The sequence below is a fragment of the Paralichthys olivaceus genome, chromosome 19, assembly GCF_024713975.1.
Source record: "Paralichthys olivaceus isolate ysfri-2021 chromosome 19, ASM2471397v2, whole genome shotgun sequence".
NCBI lineage: Eukaryota > Metazoa > Chordata > Actinopteri > Pleuronectiformes > Paralichthyidae > Paralichthys > Paralichthys olivaceus.
Window position 1 is genome coordinate 14,012,670 of NC_091111.1, and position 17,552 is coordinate 14,030,221.

General features: G+C 40.5%; 1 protein-coding gene across 1 annotated transcript in view; it reads right to left on the reverse strand.

Annotated features, from left to right (window-relative positions):
- Positions 1–17,508, reverse strand: part of rngtt (RNA guanylyltransferase and 5'-phosphatase) — a 67,813-nt gene extending 50,305 nt beyond the window's left edge. The window contains exons 1-8 of the mRNA XM_069515256.1: positions 17,092–17,508; positions 14,968–15,077; positions 14,785–14,888; positions 14,600–14,688; positions 12,378–12,453; positions 11,480–11,732; positions 9,406–9,515; positions 8,267–8,368 (exon numbers count right to left, since the gene is read on the reverse strand). Of these exons, the coding sequence (XP_069371357.1) occupies positions 8,267–8,368; positions 9,406–9,515; positions 11,480–11,732; positions 12,378–12,453; positions 14,600–14,688; positions 14,785–14,888; positions 14,968–15,077; positions 17,092–17,155 (908 nt within the window). The 5' untranslated portion in view covers positions 17,156–17,508. The remainder of the gene's footprint in view (positions 1–8,266; positions 8,369–9,405; positions 9,516–11,479; positions 11,733–12,377; positions 12,454–14,599; positions 14,689–14,784; positions 14,889–14,967; positions 15,078–17,091) is intronic.
- Between the last annotated feature and the right edge of the window lie 44 nt (positions 17,509–17,552).

The window sequence follows — 17,552 nt, forward strand, 5'->3', positions numbered from 1 at the left end:
TAGTGCACTGCAGGTGTGAACTCAAGATTTATTTTGGCTTAATAATATTCTATTCTCAAATCTGTTAACAGCTCTCACTACATTTGTACTATGTGATGATACAAACCCTCCATCTGGACAATAGTAAAATCACTTAAAATGCAGTTACAGTTTCAAGCAACCACTCTTCTCTGCATGCTCAATGTAGGAAGAACAATATGAAGCATGCAAGGGGATGTTTTTACGATGATTGAGGCCAAATTATACGATTCTTGATGAGTTCTTTAAATGACGGCAGTTTGTTCATTAGTTTCTTACGTAAAGAAAAGTCATTGCTTAAGTGAGGGCCAAACTATTTCCAATTAAAGCAACATTGTGTTTGTATTTGACTTTGAAATAAAAGCTTCAAAATTATTTTTGATGGAACAATTTTGATGGAACAAAGACCACTTTGCACCGAGAAGCCTGCTCTTGCACTATGAAGCTTTCGTTCTTTCAGGTATGATAATTCTGAGGGAAGTGCTAAACCGAGTGATAGTCAGCAACTTAGACTGTCAGAGTGAGGCCCAGCAAGTTCAAGAGTAAAAAGACTAAAAGCAACAGAATATGCAACTTTTTACCTCAAAATAGCAGCTTTAAAATTAGCTTGATGGTTCACTGACTTAACATGAAGAGAATGTCTCTTTTCATTCTCACTCGTCACCCTAAATGTCTGTTCTTGCTCTGTGTAACTTTTGTGAGTGGGTTCGATCTCCTGTGAGAAGCTTAAATTGCTAGAATCAGGCTACAGCAAGTTCAAGAGGAATAGTGAATTGTAAATCAGTTAGAAAGCCTTAGAAGTCATCAAAAACCGCGTTTATCTCCAATATTCAGAGTTTGGTGTATTTGTGATAGATCTTCTGGTTTACGCAGCCGGGGATCATGGGTAAAATCCATTCAGTCGTGCTTCAGATCAGTGGGTGGGACTACACAGTCAGAGCTCCAGTCAAGCTATTGAGAGGCTTTGTTTTTACTCTACATGAAAAGCACAATCTTTTGGACATGAATCAAAACAGCAGCAATCACTAAATATGGTTGCGGAGGATGCTGTTGCTCAGTAAAAGTTACATAGTGTCAGTCATTAAAAGCCAGTGTTAATCTCAGGTTAGCCATGTTTGTTACAGTGACTGCACCTACGGTTTGGGAAGACAGGGAACATGCGGAAGGTCTAATTTTTGGCCATATTTCAGCTTAATGAGAAGGACTACGCAGTTGGACTTGGAGCCCAACATAAATAATTACTTGGGCCGGCAGAGGTTGCACAAAGTTACAAAAAGTTGCTTTAAACCAGTTGGGGATATAGAGAAAAGTTGAGTTCACTGTTATCAAATAATAGAAAGCCTGGTGACAAAAAATAGTAACCCTGAATTATATACGACTGTAAGAAAAGCGTTCACACCAAATGTTTATTTTTTGGTCAACAGACTCGGCTAATCACTGAGTTGGCAGACGTGAAAGGCAAATTCAAAAGAGGGAACATAAACAGACAAAATCGTTGATCCTTCCATCTGTTGGTTTTCAAAGAGAAACTGAAAAAAATGGGCTGGACCCAAAAACACAGGCACCATTGTTGCCTTTGTGTCATCTTCAAGAATCAGATTTAACTGTAACAGCAGCAGACGTAGACTGGGAAAATATTTTCAATGGACTGCTTTATAATTCATCTGTTGCTCTGTCCATCAAAGTTTCTTTAAGGACGTGGCAACATCTTGAAATATGTTAAAGAAATAGCCCAAAATCTAAAAAGCATCAGTTTGTGTTGATACAACACACAGCTGAGCAGTAAATGTCTGTCACTGTCGCTTGAGAAATGACTTGTATGGATCTTTTCTGAATCCAATTACACTTTGCAGAATTCCTGCTGCTCTTTAAAACAAAATACCAAGTGATGAATAAAGCAGGATGAATCAATATCCTAATGAGCATAACTGCTAGTGTTTGAAAGGTTAAATATCTTAATCAAGGCCACTAACGACTACAGTTAGCATATTAAGGCAAATTTGGGCCATTGTGAGTAGACAGCTCTGATGATATAAAACAATAGAAACTACTCGGTGAGAAAATATGAGAACACCTTGACAGAGATGAATTTGAGATTAATGATTCCCCCTGACAAAGCTATGCATTTCTCATACCTGCTGCGTCTCTCCACCATATCACAAAGGGATTAGAGGTAATAAATATGCCATCAGTACCAGCTGGTTCAAAGTGGGAAACTTGACAAGCCTCGAGATGCAAGTATGTGGGTAAGATACAACGCTGAGAGCAGAGATGAGGCTTTTACAAGCATTGTTCTAAACAATAGTTCTTCAGTTGTAAAATACAGGGCTGCAGCTAATGATTGTTTTCATTGTCGATTAATATTTTCTGATTTAATGAATGAACCATTTGGTGAAGTCAGAAACTCAACCTGATGGATTTGGTTATTTTGATCGATTACAAGGATGTAAATATAAAAGGTGGGAAATCTTCACACTGGAACAAACAAATCCTTTCCTTAAAGATGACATACATTTTTTTTTATCAGTTATTAAATAGATGTACTAAAAGTTAACTTTGATTGAGTAGTTACAATATTATGCTGCTAATCATTAAGAGTCTAAATCAATATCTATCCACCTCTTAATGTATTTAGTGAAAAAGTGTATTTTGTCACAACTATCATATGAATTCTAAGTCTCCAGCCTCGACTGTCGCCAGCACAGACGCATGAAAACCCAAGAAGAGAAATAAAAGATCAAATAATAAAAGACAGAAGATGTTCCCCACTTTTAAATTTCCTGTTGAGGTTTTTGTACAAAAATCGGTGCTTTGACATCATACCTGAGGCCAAAAACAAGACAGTATTCGTTTTCTTTAGATGGAATTTCTTTCTTTCCTTTTTACAATGTCCATCAATCTGAAGTATATGGTGTAATATTTCCGGTTCCTAGAGAATTACTACTTTCAGTTGCTGGCCTAGGAGCACAGTGAGTAGTTGTGAGTCAGAGTGAAGTTGGGTGGGGAACGAGCGATAGATGCTCTGCTTTCTGTAGCCCTGGGAATTAATGTGTAGGTAGATGGCGCTCCCTTTACTGTTATAGTTTCACAAAGGGCTTTTATTTTTCAGAGGGGGAATGAGCAGCAAGACATATAAGATAATTATTTCCAATAAAGTCAAATGCTTCTTAAGTGTGCTGGCTAGGGAAAGTGGTGATCACTACCCTCATCACGCTCTGCGGTTAACAACGATCTGTTGAGAGGTGGAGCGATGACTCTAACTCTGACCCTCGCTCCCCCTCCGGTTATGACAGGAGAGAGCAACAAAAGACGAGCCTTGAGATATAAATCAGGGTCATCCAAAAGTCTTACAAACCAGCAGGGAAAACAACAACAAAAAAAGTGGGAGGTGAAGGAAAGAATGGTGAGTGGGCCAGATATAGCTGCACATCCATTTTCAGGAAGGGAGCGGACACACAATGAATGCATTAAAAAGACATGCAGGCAATAAGGAGAGGGAACAGAAATGCCTGAACATGTTAAAGCAAACGATGATTCCCACAGACAGGTTGGTCCTCGTGTGCACAGGGAGGGATTCTTTAATCTAAGAGGACGACCAGTGTGAGAGATGATCAAACGCATAGGATAAGTGTCACTACGGAGAAGATCTGTCAACCAGTAAGGACACAACAGGTCTATACCGAGCACAAGTGCTTCCTCTGCTGTCTAATTGGCCAGTTAGCCATGGCTAACACTGTCAAGTATGTTCAGAAGAAAGCAGAGAGAGACCATTAGTTCTGTGTACCTCCCAGTTGTCGTCCTCTTCGGTGCAGTCTCACCTACATCCCCCCTCTCTCTGAAGCTATGGTAACAGCAGAGACTGAATTCTCTTTATATTTCCAAAAAGGAAAATATTCAATCCCATGTGCGCTTTTATTCACACAAGTGTATGCCCCCCCCTCCCTGTTCGCCCTCGCCTTTCCGCTCCTGTTCCCTGATGGGTGCCGTGAGGCTCAGATTCTGTCCTTATCCCCGAGCCCTGTCCCCCGCGCACTTTAGCCCTAATGAGGCACAGACGGCCATTGTGTCGGCTTTAACAGTCGAGTCCCGCGGCTTTACTGACAGCAGCTGAGCTCCGGGGGAGGCCTTAGATCAGATCCACAAGCTTTGCACATCATTAGTAGAGCGTCAACGGGCAGGACTGCTCTCCTTGCCCAAAAGAGGCCGGGCTGATCTCTCATCTTCAACAGCAGAGCTGAGAGTCAAAACAAGACGATCCGTCTCACGATGTTGTGGGACACCAAATATTCCGCAGCCTAATCTTTTTCTGAAGAAGCAACAACGGGAGTGCATGAGACACATTTGAGTGTAAATTGCTTTGCTTGAAAGTCAATTTTCTACACAGCATTTTACCATTTGTCATTAAAAGAACTTTTTCATTCTACCATACTTCAAAGTTTTGTGAAAGCTGGGCTGGCAAGAGGACTCGATTTTGCCAAATATAAATTACTGGTCATTGCAGCAGGGTAAAATGTCTATCTCTACTGACAAAAGCCTCCTCCAGAGTCACTCTGGTAATTCAACAGTAATTACAAGAAGACTAGTGGCAATAACCGTTCACATCAGCCTCTGACTTGGACATTGACTGTCTCTCCCACTGGGCTAATAGAACAATAGAAAAGCTGTTGAAGCAGAATGAATGAGCACCACTGCTGGCAGTGACATCAAAATAACATCCAGTATTTACACTAATGCATCTATTCAGCTCATTTTATAGGATTTAATCTGGCTTCATTTGGCAATGAACTGCTACAAATATCTAACAACAGAAAATGCTAATTTAGGCTTTTTAAATGGTGTTTAAACAAGGTCAGCACCCATGCACCACTGGGGTAATGAGAGAACACTGCCACTTCCTATATACGTATATATATATATATATACACACTTTGATGGTGCAACCTCAGTATAACCATGGTAGCCCAACAGAGACTGTTAAATACAATTAATAAATAACCTGCCAATAGTCAGAGAACACTCTTTCGCTCAAAAGGTCTAATCTGGCATCAGAATAAACAATGGATTATGGATTCCATGTTTTAAATCAGTGCCTGAAGTGTTGGTTCAGATACTGCAGGGAGTTTGAGGAGAAAAAAATTAAGAGACTTTCTAAAGTCCAGTTTCTTTAATGAAGTTGAGCAGCATTGTTTGTTTTAAGTCCCAAGCACATAATTGGCCCCTCTCTTTCTTCCAAGTCCTCCTCCTCCTCTCTGGGGCACAAACCAATCTAACCCTGACAGAAGACTCTACAACAAGTTGATTAAAAACCCAACTGTTGGTAAATACACTGATTTTCCTGTCTTTTCTAAAGCCCATTAGAAGCCCCTCTGTTGGCAGTTCCCTTGCACGGACAGTTTTCTCTCTATATGACCGGTATGTCTGTCATGAATGGCTGCATAGGATTTATATTTAAGTGAAGTAGCTTTAATACTTTGTCAGAATCTTGCCTGTTATCGTGCTACTAAGCAAGGCAGTTTACCTGTCAGGTGGTGCTTCACACTTGTTGCAGGTGCGATTAAGATAACCAAAAAACAATCAAAGTTAACCACAAGGGACATTCAAAATTGCCTGCCCATGCAAAGCTAAATCGAAGTAAGCAAGCAGATGAACAAATACCAGGTTCAACAACTGCCTGGTCTCTCCAGGCTCATTTGATGTCAGTCAGAAACTATATTAGCATTAACGTGAGTTGATTGGCTTGCTCCTGCACTTGTATATTTGTTTTATATTGAATTGGCTGGTACGCAAGCTGCTGCTTGCATTGTTTAATTCTCAACTTCTACCACACACACTTCAAGCAAAGCAGAGCAATGGACCCACGATGCATTTCAACAGTGCATGATAACATGCATCCAGGGCTTTCCTCGTTCAAACTATTTTGCCAACTTGATCTTTTACAATGTTTTCATATGAAAGCAGATTGCTCATTCTAAAAGTACTAATTTGTTTCTTATCGTCTGCAAAGTAACAAAGGAAGAGCCAGAGGGACTCAGAATTCTTTACTTCATATTTTAGTGAGAACTACAGGCGAATTGCAAAAGAGAAAAAAATCTCGCCAGACCACCTTGAAGAGAAGAATTTTCCATTAAAAATCCATTTCAGATCCTCAGGTGCCGGTGGCTACAACACAGGACATTTAATAGAAAATTCACTGCACATTCAACACAATTCAAGTGGAGAATGACAAACTGAGTACACCAGAGGAATCAGTACATTTCAATGCTAATGCACAGTCAAAGCTCAAAACTCTCATATCTGATGTAAAGTACGTTATGTACATATTAGCAATATTTTTTCAGAATACAAATCATCTTAAGACTAAAGACATGTTAGGATGAACAGAGCCCAGAAAATGGTGATTAACAGCAGAATCAATTGGGCCTAATTGATACCATCATTAATTTTGCTTAAATCCAAACTGATCCAAAGAAAATCCCTGTGTCTTGGTTGTTCAACCATTTTTGTTGTATCAATCTGAGATATCACCTAGATTTAATGAAGTCTCACATCAAAGCAATCTGAATAACTTTTCCTTTTTTTTTTACCAGAATACCTCTCATAGTCACTTCTTTGGTGCCATTTCAATTTCACACAAAAGCCAAACAGGCAGGAGAGACGTGGCTATTTTCTGGATAAATTAAAATGCATGGCAGTCCAGGCGAGACACTAATAAGGTAGCAGCCTTTTAAAAAGCTGTCATCCATTGCTCAGCTCGCTGGAATGGTAATAGTAGATAGTAGAAGCAATATCAGACCAGCGGCTTCAGAACAAGCTGTCCCTCAAACAGAATAAAGACCATTCACTTTATGCATATAAATGCAAGCTCTTTCCCATCGAGAGCACAACCCTATTACCGAAATGTAACAACGACAAAGCAACAACATAGCTCAAAGCAGAAAGATGCACGAGGAATGCCAATGGAACATCGACACCTTACAGACAAGAGAAACAAATCATCAAAAGTTCACCGTCTACTAAAAGAAAAGAATAGAAAGCTTCAACTTTCTGCAGTCGATTGTCATAGAAACCTCAAGAACTTGCGGATATATGATCAGGATGTAGGAAAAATATTCCTCTGGCACATCGTGGTATCACAGTTCTGGAAAAATATGTCTTAAGAGTCCAAAAGATACATCGAGGTGACTGTGACAACACTTTCTATAGTTTTTAACTCTTCTTTCTCAACAGCACTACGCACACCTTGTTTTGTATATGATTTCATACAGTGCACTGACTGAGTTAATTTTATATTATTAAAATCCCTCAGGTTTGCATTCTACCATCTTTACCTAAAAAAGTGAAGACAAAGTCATACATGAGTGTGCTGCCGTTGAGGGATGACTCACACCGAGCATACTGTTCTATCTGTTTTTCATGACTGAAGAAATGAGGTATCACTACTCTTCCACACTCAAGTAGCTTCAGGGCAAAAGACGAGGGACAGGATGATGAGACAGCAGAGGAGGAGCTGGGTATCTGTCTCTCTGTTTGAATGTAAGAGCAAAACTTTCTTAATACACTTCCAAGCTTTCGTAGATGATGGTAGTTGATTACACACATCAGCAGCATCTTGGTCTGGGGCCAAACCTGTTCCTTGCTAGGAGGAAATTAAAGCGGCGCTATGTAAAAATCTGAAATTGACTGCAGTCATTAAATATTCACCAGCACACTGCATATTTGCACCAGCGAGAGAGACAGCAGACTACAGGAATACTAAAATTCCCCTTTCCCCTCAATACAAGCTTTTGGCAAGAAAGTAAAACAAAAGAAAACACAAATTCAACCCCCAAAGGAGCACAAAGAGAGAGCTCATTTCTTATTCTACATTGGACAAAACGATCCGAGTTTGCTCTGTGGCTCCATCTGCGCAGCCAATTTATAAAAATACAGTCCACATCTCCACAGCTACAAAAACCACTGAGGCCTATTAGCTATGTAAAGGTACTGTAATTAAAACCAAATAAGAAATAGAAGCTGTGTTAGTATTCCACTCAAGTCTTCACAAACAAGTCAGGAAGGTAAATTGACACCTCTGATAAATAAAACCTTGATGGACAACTCCCATGGACACAAACTGTCTGTATTGACTCAGATAGGCAGCCTAATGAATGGGTAGAAGAACCATTCGCTCTGAGATTGCGGTACCGGTATCGACACATGGGAATATGAGTTACTTATGGTAAAGAAAAGCCATGAACAGTACACCCACCGTGTGCCGTCAGCTTTCCAGCTGACTTTGTATGGATTCTGTTCCAGGAAACGCAGGTTTTGTCTGTCCATGGACACAGGCTGAGCACCGGGAAAACCAGATCTGAAAAAAATGATCAAAACACAATGGATCACATTCATTTATAAGTTAACAAACCCCGGACAAAACTCATATCTATACTTTCAGGTTATGTCAAGTACAACAGATATGAAAGAATATCAGAAATCTGCTAACTATGTAGGCCACCAATACATTTCTCTTAAAAATATATTTTAAAGCAGGACGGAAGTAGCATTAAATGAAGATTAACATAATTATGACTTACTTAAAAGTATCTAAAACCCAGTACATTATATTTGAATATATTTAAGGACTTTAAAGAGACAAATTCTTCCCAGATGTGTAAAGCTGCCTCAGTGTTATATCTTAAGTGACATGCACACACTCCTGAGTGTTGGCACACTCCTAACTACAGAATAATAATAAACTGTAGAAGGTGCAATATGTGTAATATTAACTGAGCTGCGATACAGAAACACTGGTAGGTTTAACAGAAAAAGAATAACAAAACATAACACTGACAAAATAAAAATAAAAAACTACTCTTTTTATGATAAATTAAAGTCGACCCCTGAGTCTTAGAAATAGAGGAACAATTACAGATATACTAACTTCACATACAAATACCATCAATCACAACGACAGACGAGTATCTCTTCATTCTTCAACTCATCTAAAATGTATATATACATGGTACGTAGTATACAGATACATAAATGAGACCAATACAAAACATACATGAGATGCAAGCTTGCGGAGGTATAACAGAAACAACAATGGTAGCAGCAGGTATTGATTAGAAATGGCAGCATGATGTTTCATCTGCTGCGACAACAAACAGCGGTAGAGTCGACTTGATGCATTTTTATTAAAAAAAGCTCTAGCAGCTTATTAAGTCAGAGAAGAAAAAACATGTCTGACACTGCTGTTGTCTGAAGCCGTCCAGAACTTAAAGAAAAGGTGGTTTAGGACCGATGGATCAAACACAACACAGAACAGTACACCCACACGTGCACATACAGACACGCACAGTTACCCACAGGGGTATGCGGAGGCCAAGGAGAGACGGAGAGTCCTACCTGTCCCACTCTGACATCTCCTGACACATTCTTTGGATCTCGCCTAGTTTGGGTTGTGTGGTGATCTGTGTGACGCCCCTCACCGTAATGCCTTCGAGGAATACTGCACCCTGGGAGGAAAAGAGAAAGAAAAAGATGCTTAGACTTTGATTTACTCCTGAGAAAAAAATAGGAACACCATTTCCCTCTGAAATGAGGTTAAAGTACACGGAGTAAACTAGCAAAATTGGGTAAGTGTTCAAATTTGCTAGGCACAGTACAGCACAGGGTCAATGCATTCAAGCACTGCAACTACACACAGTCCACTTCCGAAGCATTACGGCTTTCAGCTGACAGATATGTGACATCCAACAGCACGCGAATAGTTGCATTAGTTTCTAAGGCCTTTTTTTTTTTTTTTAGAAAACTGAATTAATCACGATTATTAAAATTCTACAGGTAACACAAGATAGACAGACTAAACCACCTTAAAAAGTTTTTTTTAAAGTATGGAAATGTCATCTAAATAAATCTCTCCTCATACTCAGGGAACACATTCCACAGTATTCCATATATCTGTAAGACCAAAGATAATAAAGTGCACTGTGAGCAGCTTTGGGTGACATGGTTGAGAATATTCAGTTATCTGACTTTGATGCATATCACGATGACAAATGTAGCCCGCATTTGTCATCGTGATATGCATAGAGCTGATATGATTAGTTGATTAATCGGCCAGTAGCTCGCAAAGAAATATCAAACTGGAATATTTCTGACAAGTAATTCATCATTTAAATTTTTTCTTAAACGCACTATTGCCCAAAACGACTGATCAATTTAATAAATTAAAAAATGGCACATTAAATATTTGTTGCACTTCTAATCCTAAAAAAAAAAAAAATCACATAAAACTGAAACAACGGTTATCGTTGTACAGGTAAAACAGGGGGGGGTGCCTTTCACGTAGAACTGCATGCGGTAGAAAATCTAATATCTTCAACATGTCACGTCGCCTTTGGCTCTGAACAACTGTGATGTGCTTGTATTTTTAAAAGTTAGGATCACATCACATCATTCGGATTCCTCAAAAAGTTGATCGATGACCATATTGTATTCCAGTCTGGTATTAAGTGTTGAGGGCATCTACTTTTATATTCCTCCATAGATCGAGCATTTTATAGCAGAGTGCACACGAGTCCACGAGAGACTGAAACCTGACTCCTTTGACCACATCCAGTATCTCTAACCCGGGAGCGCAGGAACACTTTTCCAACACTAAGGAGCCAATCATTGATTAATCTTCGTGCTCTCCAAAATAACAGAGCAGCGTTTCTACTTTTCACATCATCCGAGCATATATTTGTCTGTGTAATAGCCAACTGGCCACCAACCAGTCTGACTGAGGGGCAAACCACTCAACCCAGAGACAGTATTGCTTAATGACAGTGAAGTAATGTAGTCTGCAAGAGGAGCTGCTGCTGCTGCTCCCTCTTCTGGCTTCTTCCCCCCAGACCTCTCTGTCGAATCACATTCTCAACAATTAGATTTGCCTTGATTCAGGTTTTCAGTTGGTTACTTGAGCAATAACGCTGGTAAAACTCTACAGTTTGTATTTGAGTGTAAATGTAATTCTATGTTTTGATTTACTTCTGTCTTTTCATTCGGCCTCCATTACTCTGAGAGCGGGAAATGTTGATGCTGCCCTTTTAATTTGAGCTTCTTGTAAATACTCAAGATTATTCGGATGAGAGCATCTGTTGGATGCAAACAGAAGAAAACCTAATTACATGCAACTCGAGATGATTCTACACTTCTCATTTCACAGCGCTGATGAAAGCGCCAAATCAAGACATGCCTGACATCTAATCCAAATTATACCTTTGCCAGCAGTTGAGGAGATGTAAAGCTTGATTTTCTCTCAATCTGAACATTCAATTTACTGGATTATTATATGTAGTTGAAGAGTTTCATCACTTAGAAGGGAAGCCTCCCTAGAGAGGCTGCATCGCCCTGCATGGGATCCGTGTCATGCAGAGAGGGACCCACGCACTTTCTACTTGAAAGTCCATTTCCCGGCGCTTCCCGGAAGTCTCACCAGTTTTAGCCTCTCTTTCTTTCGTTTGCCAGGCCCCGACCCAGAGGAGCTGGGGCCAGATTCCTGGCCGACCGCGTTGCCGTCATCGTCCACTTCCCCATCGTTGACGTCGTCAAAGCACCACTCGGGCAGTGCAGGGGCCGGGGGTGCGTCCACTTCTTCTCCATAGCGACGGAAAAGCTCTTTGAGGTAGTCTCCCTTGTAGATCCCTGGAGTCCTGGCCTGGGCAAAAGCAGCCACAGCTGCTTCGATGCTGATAAGAAAAAGAAAACACAGACGGGGCGTCTTTTTAAAAGGTTTAATCTTTTATTCCTGAGAGTATGTTAATTATATGTAGGGACTGATAATTATTTCATGAATATTTTTGGAGGTCCTAAACCCGTTGGCTGTTTCATTATTCTACTATTTATTCAATTATTTATAATAACATGTTGTACTTGTTTGCACATAAGCTTTTAAAATATGACTGCGACTAAATGCTGACTTTTTAATAAATATATAAATATATAAAAAATACAGCAGCGTTAATCGTTTGATGGTGAATTATCTACCGTCACATGATACTGGACCAGGGCTGAAAATGCTCTCAGAATATTCATAACACAGGAAGTGGTGGGAGGGTTTTATGGAGCCTGCTCGCATACAGCTTCCAGGGATTCTACCTCCTCAGACTGCTGCTCCACCTCTCACTTAAGGCTTATCCCCACCCACCCCTACCATCCCACCTCTGCTGAGCTGTGGTAAATTATTCAAACATCTCTGTTGTGGAGTTATGAACCCTGTCACTGTTAACCGGCCAGCGTCTTTGTGAAGATTTGTGTGTGTGTGTTTGGGGGGGTTGAATTTTGTATGGCTTGTTTTATCAGGCAAGACGATCGATGGGGGGGGCAGCCCTTACCTCCAGTCCATCTTCTCCACCAGGTACGCACATATCAGAAAGCCTGTCCTGTTGAAGCCGTGTGTGCAGTGAACACCTTCAGGACAAAGAGGGACCAAAACTCAGAACTCCACCTTAAGTTTACATTTAAAATACATCACAAGCTTTTACAAAACACTATTGGAGGAGGTGCAATATACAGAAACTCTTATCAGCACTCATTTGCATCATTATTGGAATTGGGCCTTGTGGTTTAACACAACACAAAAAGTCCTCTTTGAAATGAATTCAGGCTGAGTCCTTGTTTTGAACGAGAATGTCAAGTCACACCGTCAAAAGACTCACCGGCAGATCCCCCTCTTCTTAGAGAGGGGGCCTGCCTTTATACCAACATCAAAAACCAGCCTGACACCAGCCGTCGCGCACACACAGGCCACACAGAGATGGATGAAACATTCAGAGAGGTAAAGAGCGGATGAAAAGGGAAAATGAAAAAGAGAAACAGACAAACAGTGCACTGTCCATTTTTAAGTGAACCGGACTTATCTATAAAAGGAGAAACTCATTCCAGGAGGGACTAATGAGGAACGGAAAAACATGGTAACCAAAGTGACATCTCCACAATCATTGTTAAGAAGGTACACAGCAGCATTCAGCCACACAAAATCAAACCATCTGAATCTCATAATTCCCCAGTACAGGAGGTTAGCCTGGCAACGCTAATGAAGATAAAATGAACCAGTGTCAGAGGACGAGGATCAGACTGAGCAGCCAAACCGTCCAATTCGCACATGTGTACCGCAGAGACAACTAATCCTAATCACCAGCCGGCTCAAGACCAGGCATCATGGATGTGGCGTTCACAGGTTCTGCTGACGTTTGAGCGGTTCTGATTTCCACATCAAACAGCTGTTAAAAAGGTAAGAGCGGATCTGGACAGGATGAGAAGGTGTGAGGGTGATATAAGAGAGCACCCTGCTGTCACTGAGGTGAAAGTACAGTTCAATATCCCAGGGATGTCCATGTGGACTTGATAGGGTCCTGATCGAACTGGAACTGATGCTGTTGCTAAAAATGTTTATGTTCATTTCAACCAGTTTCTTCATATCAATTATGGCGGCCGCTGTATTTAAAGATTTCTAATCTGAAAATTATCTTGAGGCCTCTAAACCCTCAAATGAGATATCAAGTGAAAAATTACTTTATTTTCCTCATAACGTCACTGAAATTAACAAAATGTTTGAGTAATGCAGAATTCTTTAAGGAAATACTGATATAAAAAAAAAGCTACACTGATTTCTTGCCACTTATAACTATACAATTTTCATGGAAATCAAAAATACAACAGAAGAACAGAGAAAAAATCATCAGCCCACATGTTGAACCAGGTTTCAGCCTTGGTGCCTTTTGATGCCCTTTCACCTACAAATCACCTACACAGTGTTCTGTGGGAGGGAAGCGTTTTGCTTCTCATGTGGAACTCCTACATACTTATGAAACCAAAAATAAAATGACTTGCACAAGACTATGTTGATAAGGACATCTGTTTAACGGTCGTGCACATCTGGAAAGATACATGTGCAACTCGTGACAGTAACACATGAGCACACTGAGCAGACCGGTCATACAGGGAAGCTGTTTGATGTATAATAATTATAAATAAAGAGTATAATAATTAAATACTATTGCAGAAAAAATATTTTTTAAATCAGACATTACCTTGCTTCTATTTGCACCTGTTCAATTTTAGAGTAAGGCTGCTCTCTGCTGGTAATGTAGGGTAATGCAATTATTTTACAACATTTAAATATAAATCTTTATTAGTTTCACAAATTAACGCGAATTCAAGTGGCAAATATATGATTGATGAGTTTTCACGAATTAAAAAATGAGCCTTTATGCTCATATTAAATGTTGCCTTAATAACACCTACATTTATTGAAAGAATCCAGAAACTGCAACGAAATGGGCCAGGGCTCTTTCTGCGTGGAGGTAGCATGTTCTATCCGTGTTTGTGTGGATTTTCTCCAGGTACTCTGGCTCCTTACCAAAGTCCAAAGACATGCAAATTTGGGTTAGGTGAATTTGAGACTGTAATTGACCGTAGGTGTGAATATGAGAGTGAATAGCCGTTTGTCTCTATGTGTTAGCGCTGTGATACGCAGGTGACCAGTCCAGGGGAAATTATAAGTGGTTTGGATAATAGAAAGATGGATCTAACCGTTAAACTAAGGTTCGCTTACCTATCAATTCTGTTGGATTCTTCTCTGTGAAGCTTTCGCAGAGTGTGATGAAACTCTGAGTGGTGTCTATTGAAGGGCATTCTCCATGGCTGAAACAAACAGTGGATCATTAGACTTACCACATAATTATCATTGAATGAACAACTTAGAATTCATCTAACTCATGATAGCAACTCCACTCGTACCCTTTACACTGTAGTTTCACATATGTTATGCCTTCTGTCTCGATGTCGTTGCGGTCGTAAAAGCGCGTAGTGTTCGTCAAATCCACAAGCAAACCCATTTTCACCTGGAGACGGACACAACAGAACACGTCATTCATTTTTCAGTTTCAAAATCTGAATTTAAGTCAGGGTGGAGTTACTTACTTTTAGACTTTTTAAGAAGTCGGACAGCATGCTCGGATGAAATCTGTTCCCCTCTGCAACTTGGTCATCGTATCTGGGGCCCAACATTGTTTTCATTGGTAGGAATTTACCTAAGAGGGAAAATAAAACCATAAAAGTGTGAAGTATAGAACCTCTGAGCTCTGAGCAGAGACCCTTGAAGGTGGATATTTTTGTTAGAGGCTTCACACCATTTCCACAGTCCTTTACAGGATATTTTCATCCATCATATATTTGCCTGAATTTAAAAAAAACTCAGTATAACATTATATAAATTTAATCCAAAGCTACCACAATGACAACACTCAATCACACTACCAAATTAAAGATAAAAATGTGATGAATCACTTGGCAAATCATTTGAGGATATGCGTTAAAGCTGCATGACTAGATGTATGTTGTTTAGGCCCCGACTGATCTCCGTTACACTTGACAGTTCCATTATATTCCCCATAGTGCCCAACGACGTCTCTATGATCAGATGATTAATCCCTTAGCTGGTGGACAGAAAATAAACTGGCAGTGATGTTGATAGCTAATTAATCATCAAAGTCTTTTTTATAGAAGAAATGCCAAAAAATCAACATGTTCCAAGCTCTTAAAATGTAAATACTTGCCATTTTCCGTATAGTTTCCTATTATATTAACCCCAACATCTTTATACCTTTGACAGCTCTTCAGACTAAACAAGATATTATGGAATGTTAACCTGAATTGTCAGACATCTTTATAATGGAAATACTCCGAGTTCTCTAATGCAATAATATGACCACATCCAAAGTTGGCTGTGTGTGAATTGCTTGACACGTAATAAAAGGAACTAAATCAATTAGCTTCTTCTGCCTGCAGTTTCATCCGGGGTCCCACAAAAAGAGCGGGTGGAAGATGGACGACCCATCAGAACTGATATCATCCCTCACTGGTACACATTTACAACAAGTTTGTGATTATTGAAAATATGAAAACCCAAAAAATACGGAGTAAACCTGGGAGTCTGGGGTCCCTAGGCTAGTTGCCTACTTTGCCCTGGTACTAGAATAAACTTTTTTTGTACAATGCTTTTCAAAACAGAGAAACAAACGGCTGTACATGATTGAAACTGGGTTCAAACCTTTAACAAACATTTCACAACTAAAGCAAATAAGATTGGAGGATTAAATAACTCTGTGGGGAGAGGCCAAGGTAGTGTATTATACTTTTGATTAATAGTACAAATCAAGGTAGAAGTAGGTCCTGCGGTCCTATGATAACCAATAAACTAACATACAGCATGTGTACTTCAGATACCTTCTAAAGAGGAATGCGTCTGTGCCTTGAATCTGGATCACTGTCTAGATGAACGCACTGGTGTGAAGAACATGTGAAGCGGTGTTGGGTGTGGAGATGTGGCACCTATGTTTCAGAACATGTGACAGAAACACAGCATCGTGTACAGTGCACCATGCTCCCGGTTTGTTTTGACACGTGATGCTTCGACAACGCAGCTAGCTAAGGCTAAAACTCAACAACACACAACTTTAGCGCCGTGTCAGTCTGGTAAACTAAGTGACACAGCACAGGCTGCAAACTTTAGTTATTTCAAAGTAAAGTGAGAGTTAGACGCTCGCAAATTCCACGTTTATCAGGGAGGAGTTGAGCTTTGACAGCCCGTTAGCTACATGCGCGAAGTCGGCTAAACAACACGCACCCGAATATAGCTTCACACCGAGCTCCATTTGAAAATGCGGCAAATAAAGATTGTCTCGCTGGAAATGGCAGAAGTTCACACTGATTTTGAACTAACTTTGCACTAATACTATCCACTGCGCTCATTCAAAAAATCGGCTGTCCAATTACTACCAACCACGACTTCCTATATGTAAAATGATGTCAACGTGGACTACACAATTTGCTAACATCGCCACATTGTGATGCTAACCTGGCCGTTTTAAGGGACCGAGAATGAACCGAGATAACAACACAGTGATTGTAAGTGCAGGACACATTGACCAGGCAGTGGTGCACCAGCATGTTGTGAGACACAGCACGGAGCTAACGTTAGCACTGCGGAGATTAAGCTGCTTCAACCGAACGTTGAATTGTTTGGGTTTTTGTTTTTCTGCTCACCCGCCACAGGATATCCCTTTCTGGGACAGTTCCGCCACCGAGGAGGGGGTCCGGAGTGTGACATGTTCGGGTGCAGTGAATCCTCGGTAACCAGCAGTCTGCGGCTTAATGCTACCGCCGTGAGGTTGTGGCTATCCCCCGGTTTGTCGTTCACCCGAGCACCGCGGACTCGAGGCCCTTCAGCTGCTAATTCAGGCGAATCATCCAACAAATTTAAGGCCGGTCAACTTTCTGACGGGCCGACGGGCCAGTACACGACACGTATGTTCCAGCGACTCTCGGCATATCAATGTCCCAGCGACGGCGATGTATTTCTTGTCTGTTTATCCTTTAATCCACTGCAGTCACAAATTTAGCTAGCTAGCTAGTTCAGGACATAAACTACCCTTCTTCTTCTGGTTGTTATTATTTGAAGTTGAGGCGAGTTCATGCGTCACACTGCCCCCTGTGGGCGCTGGGTG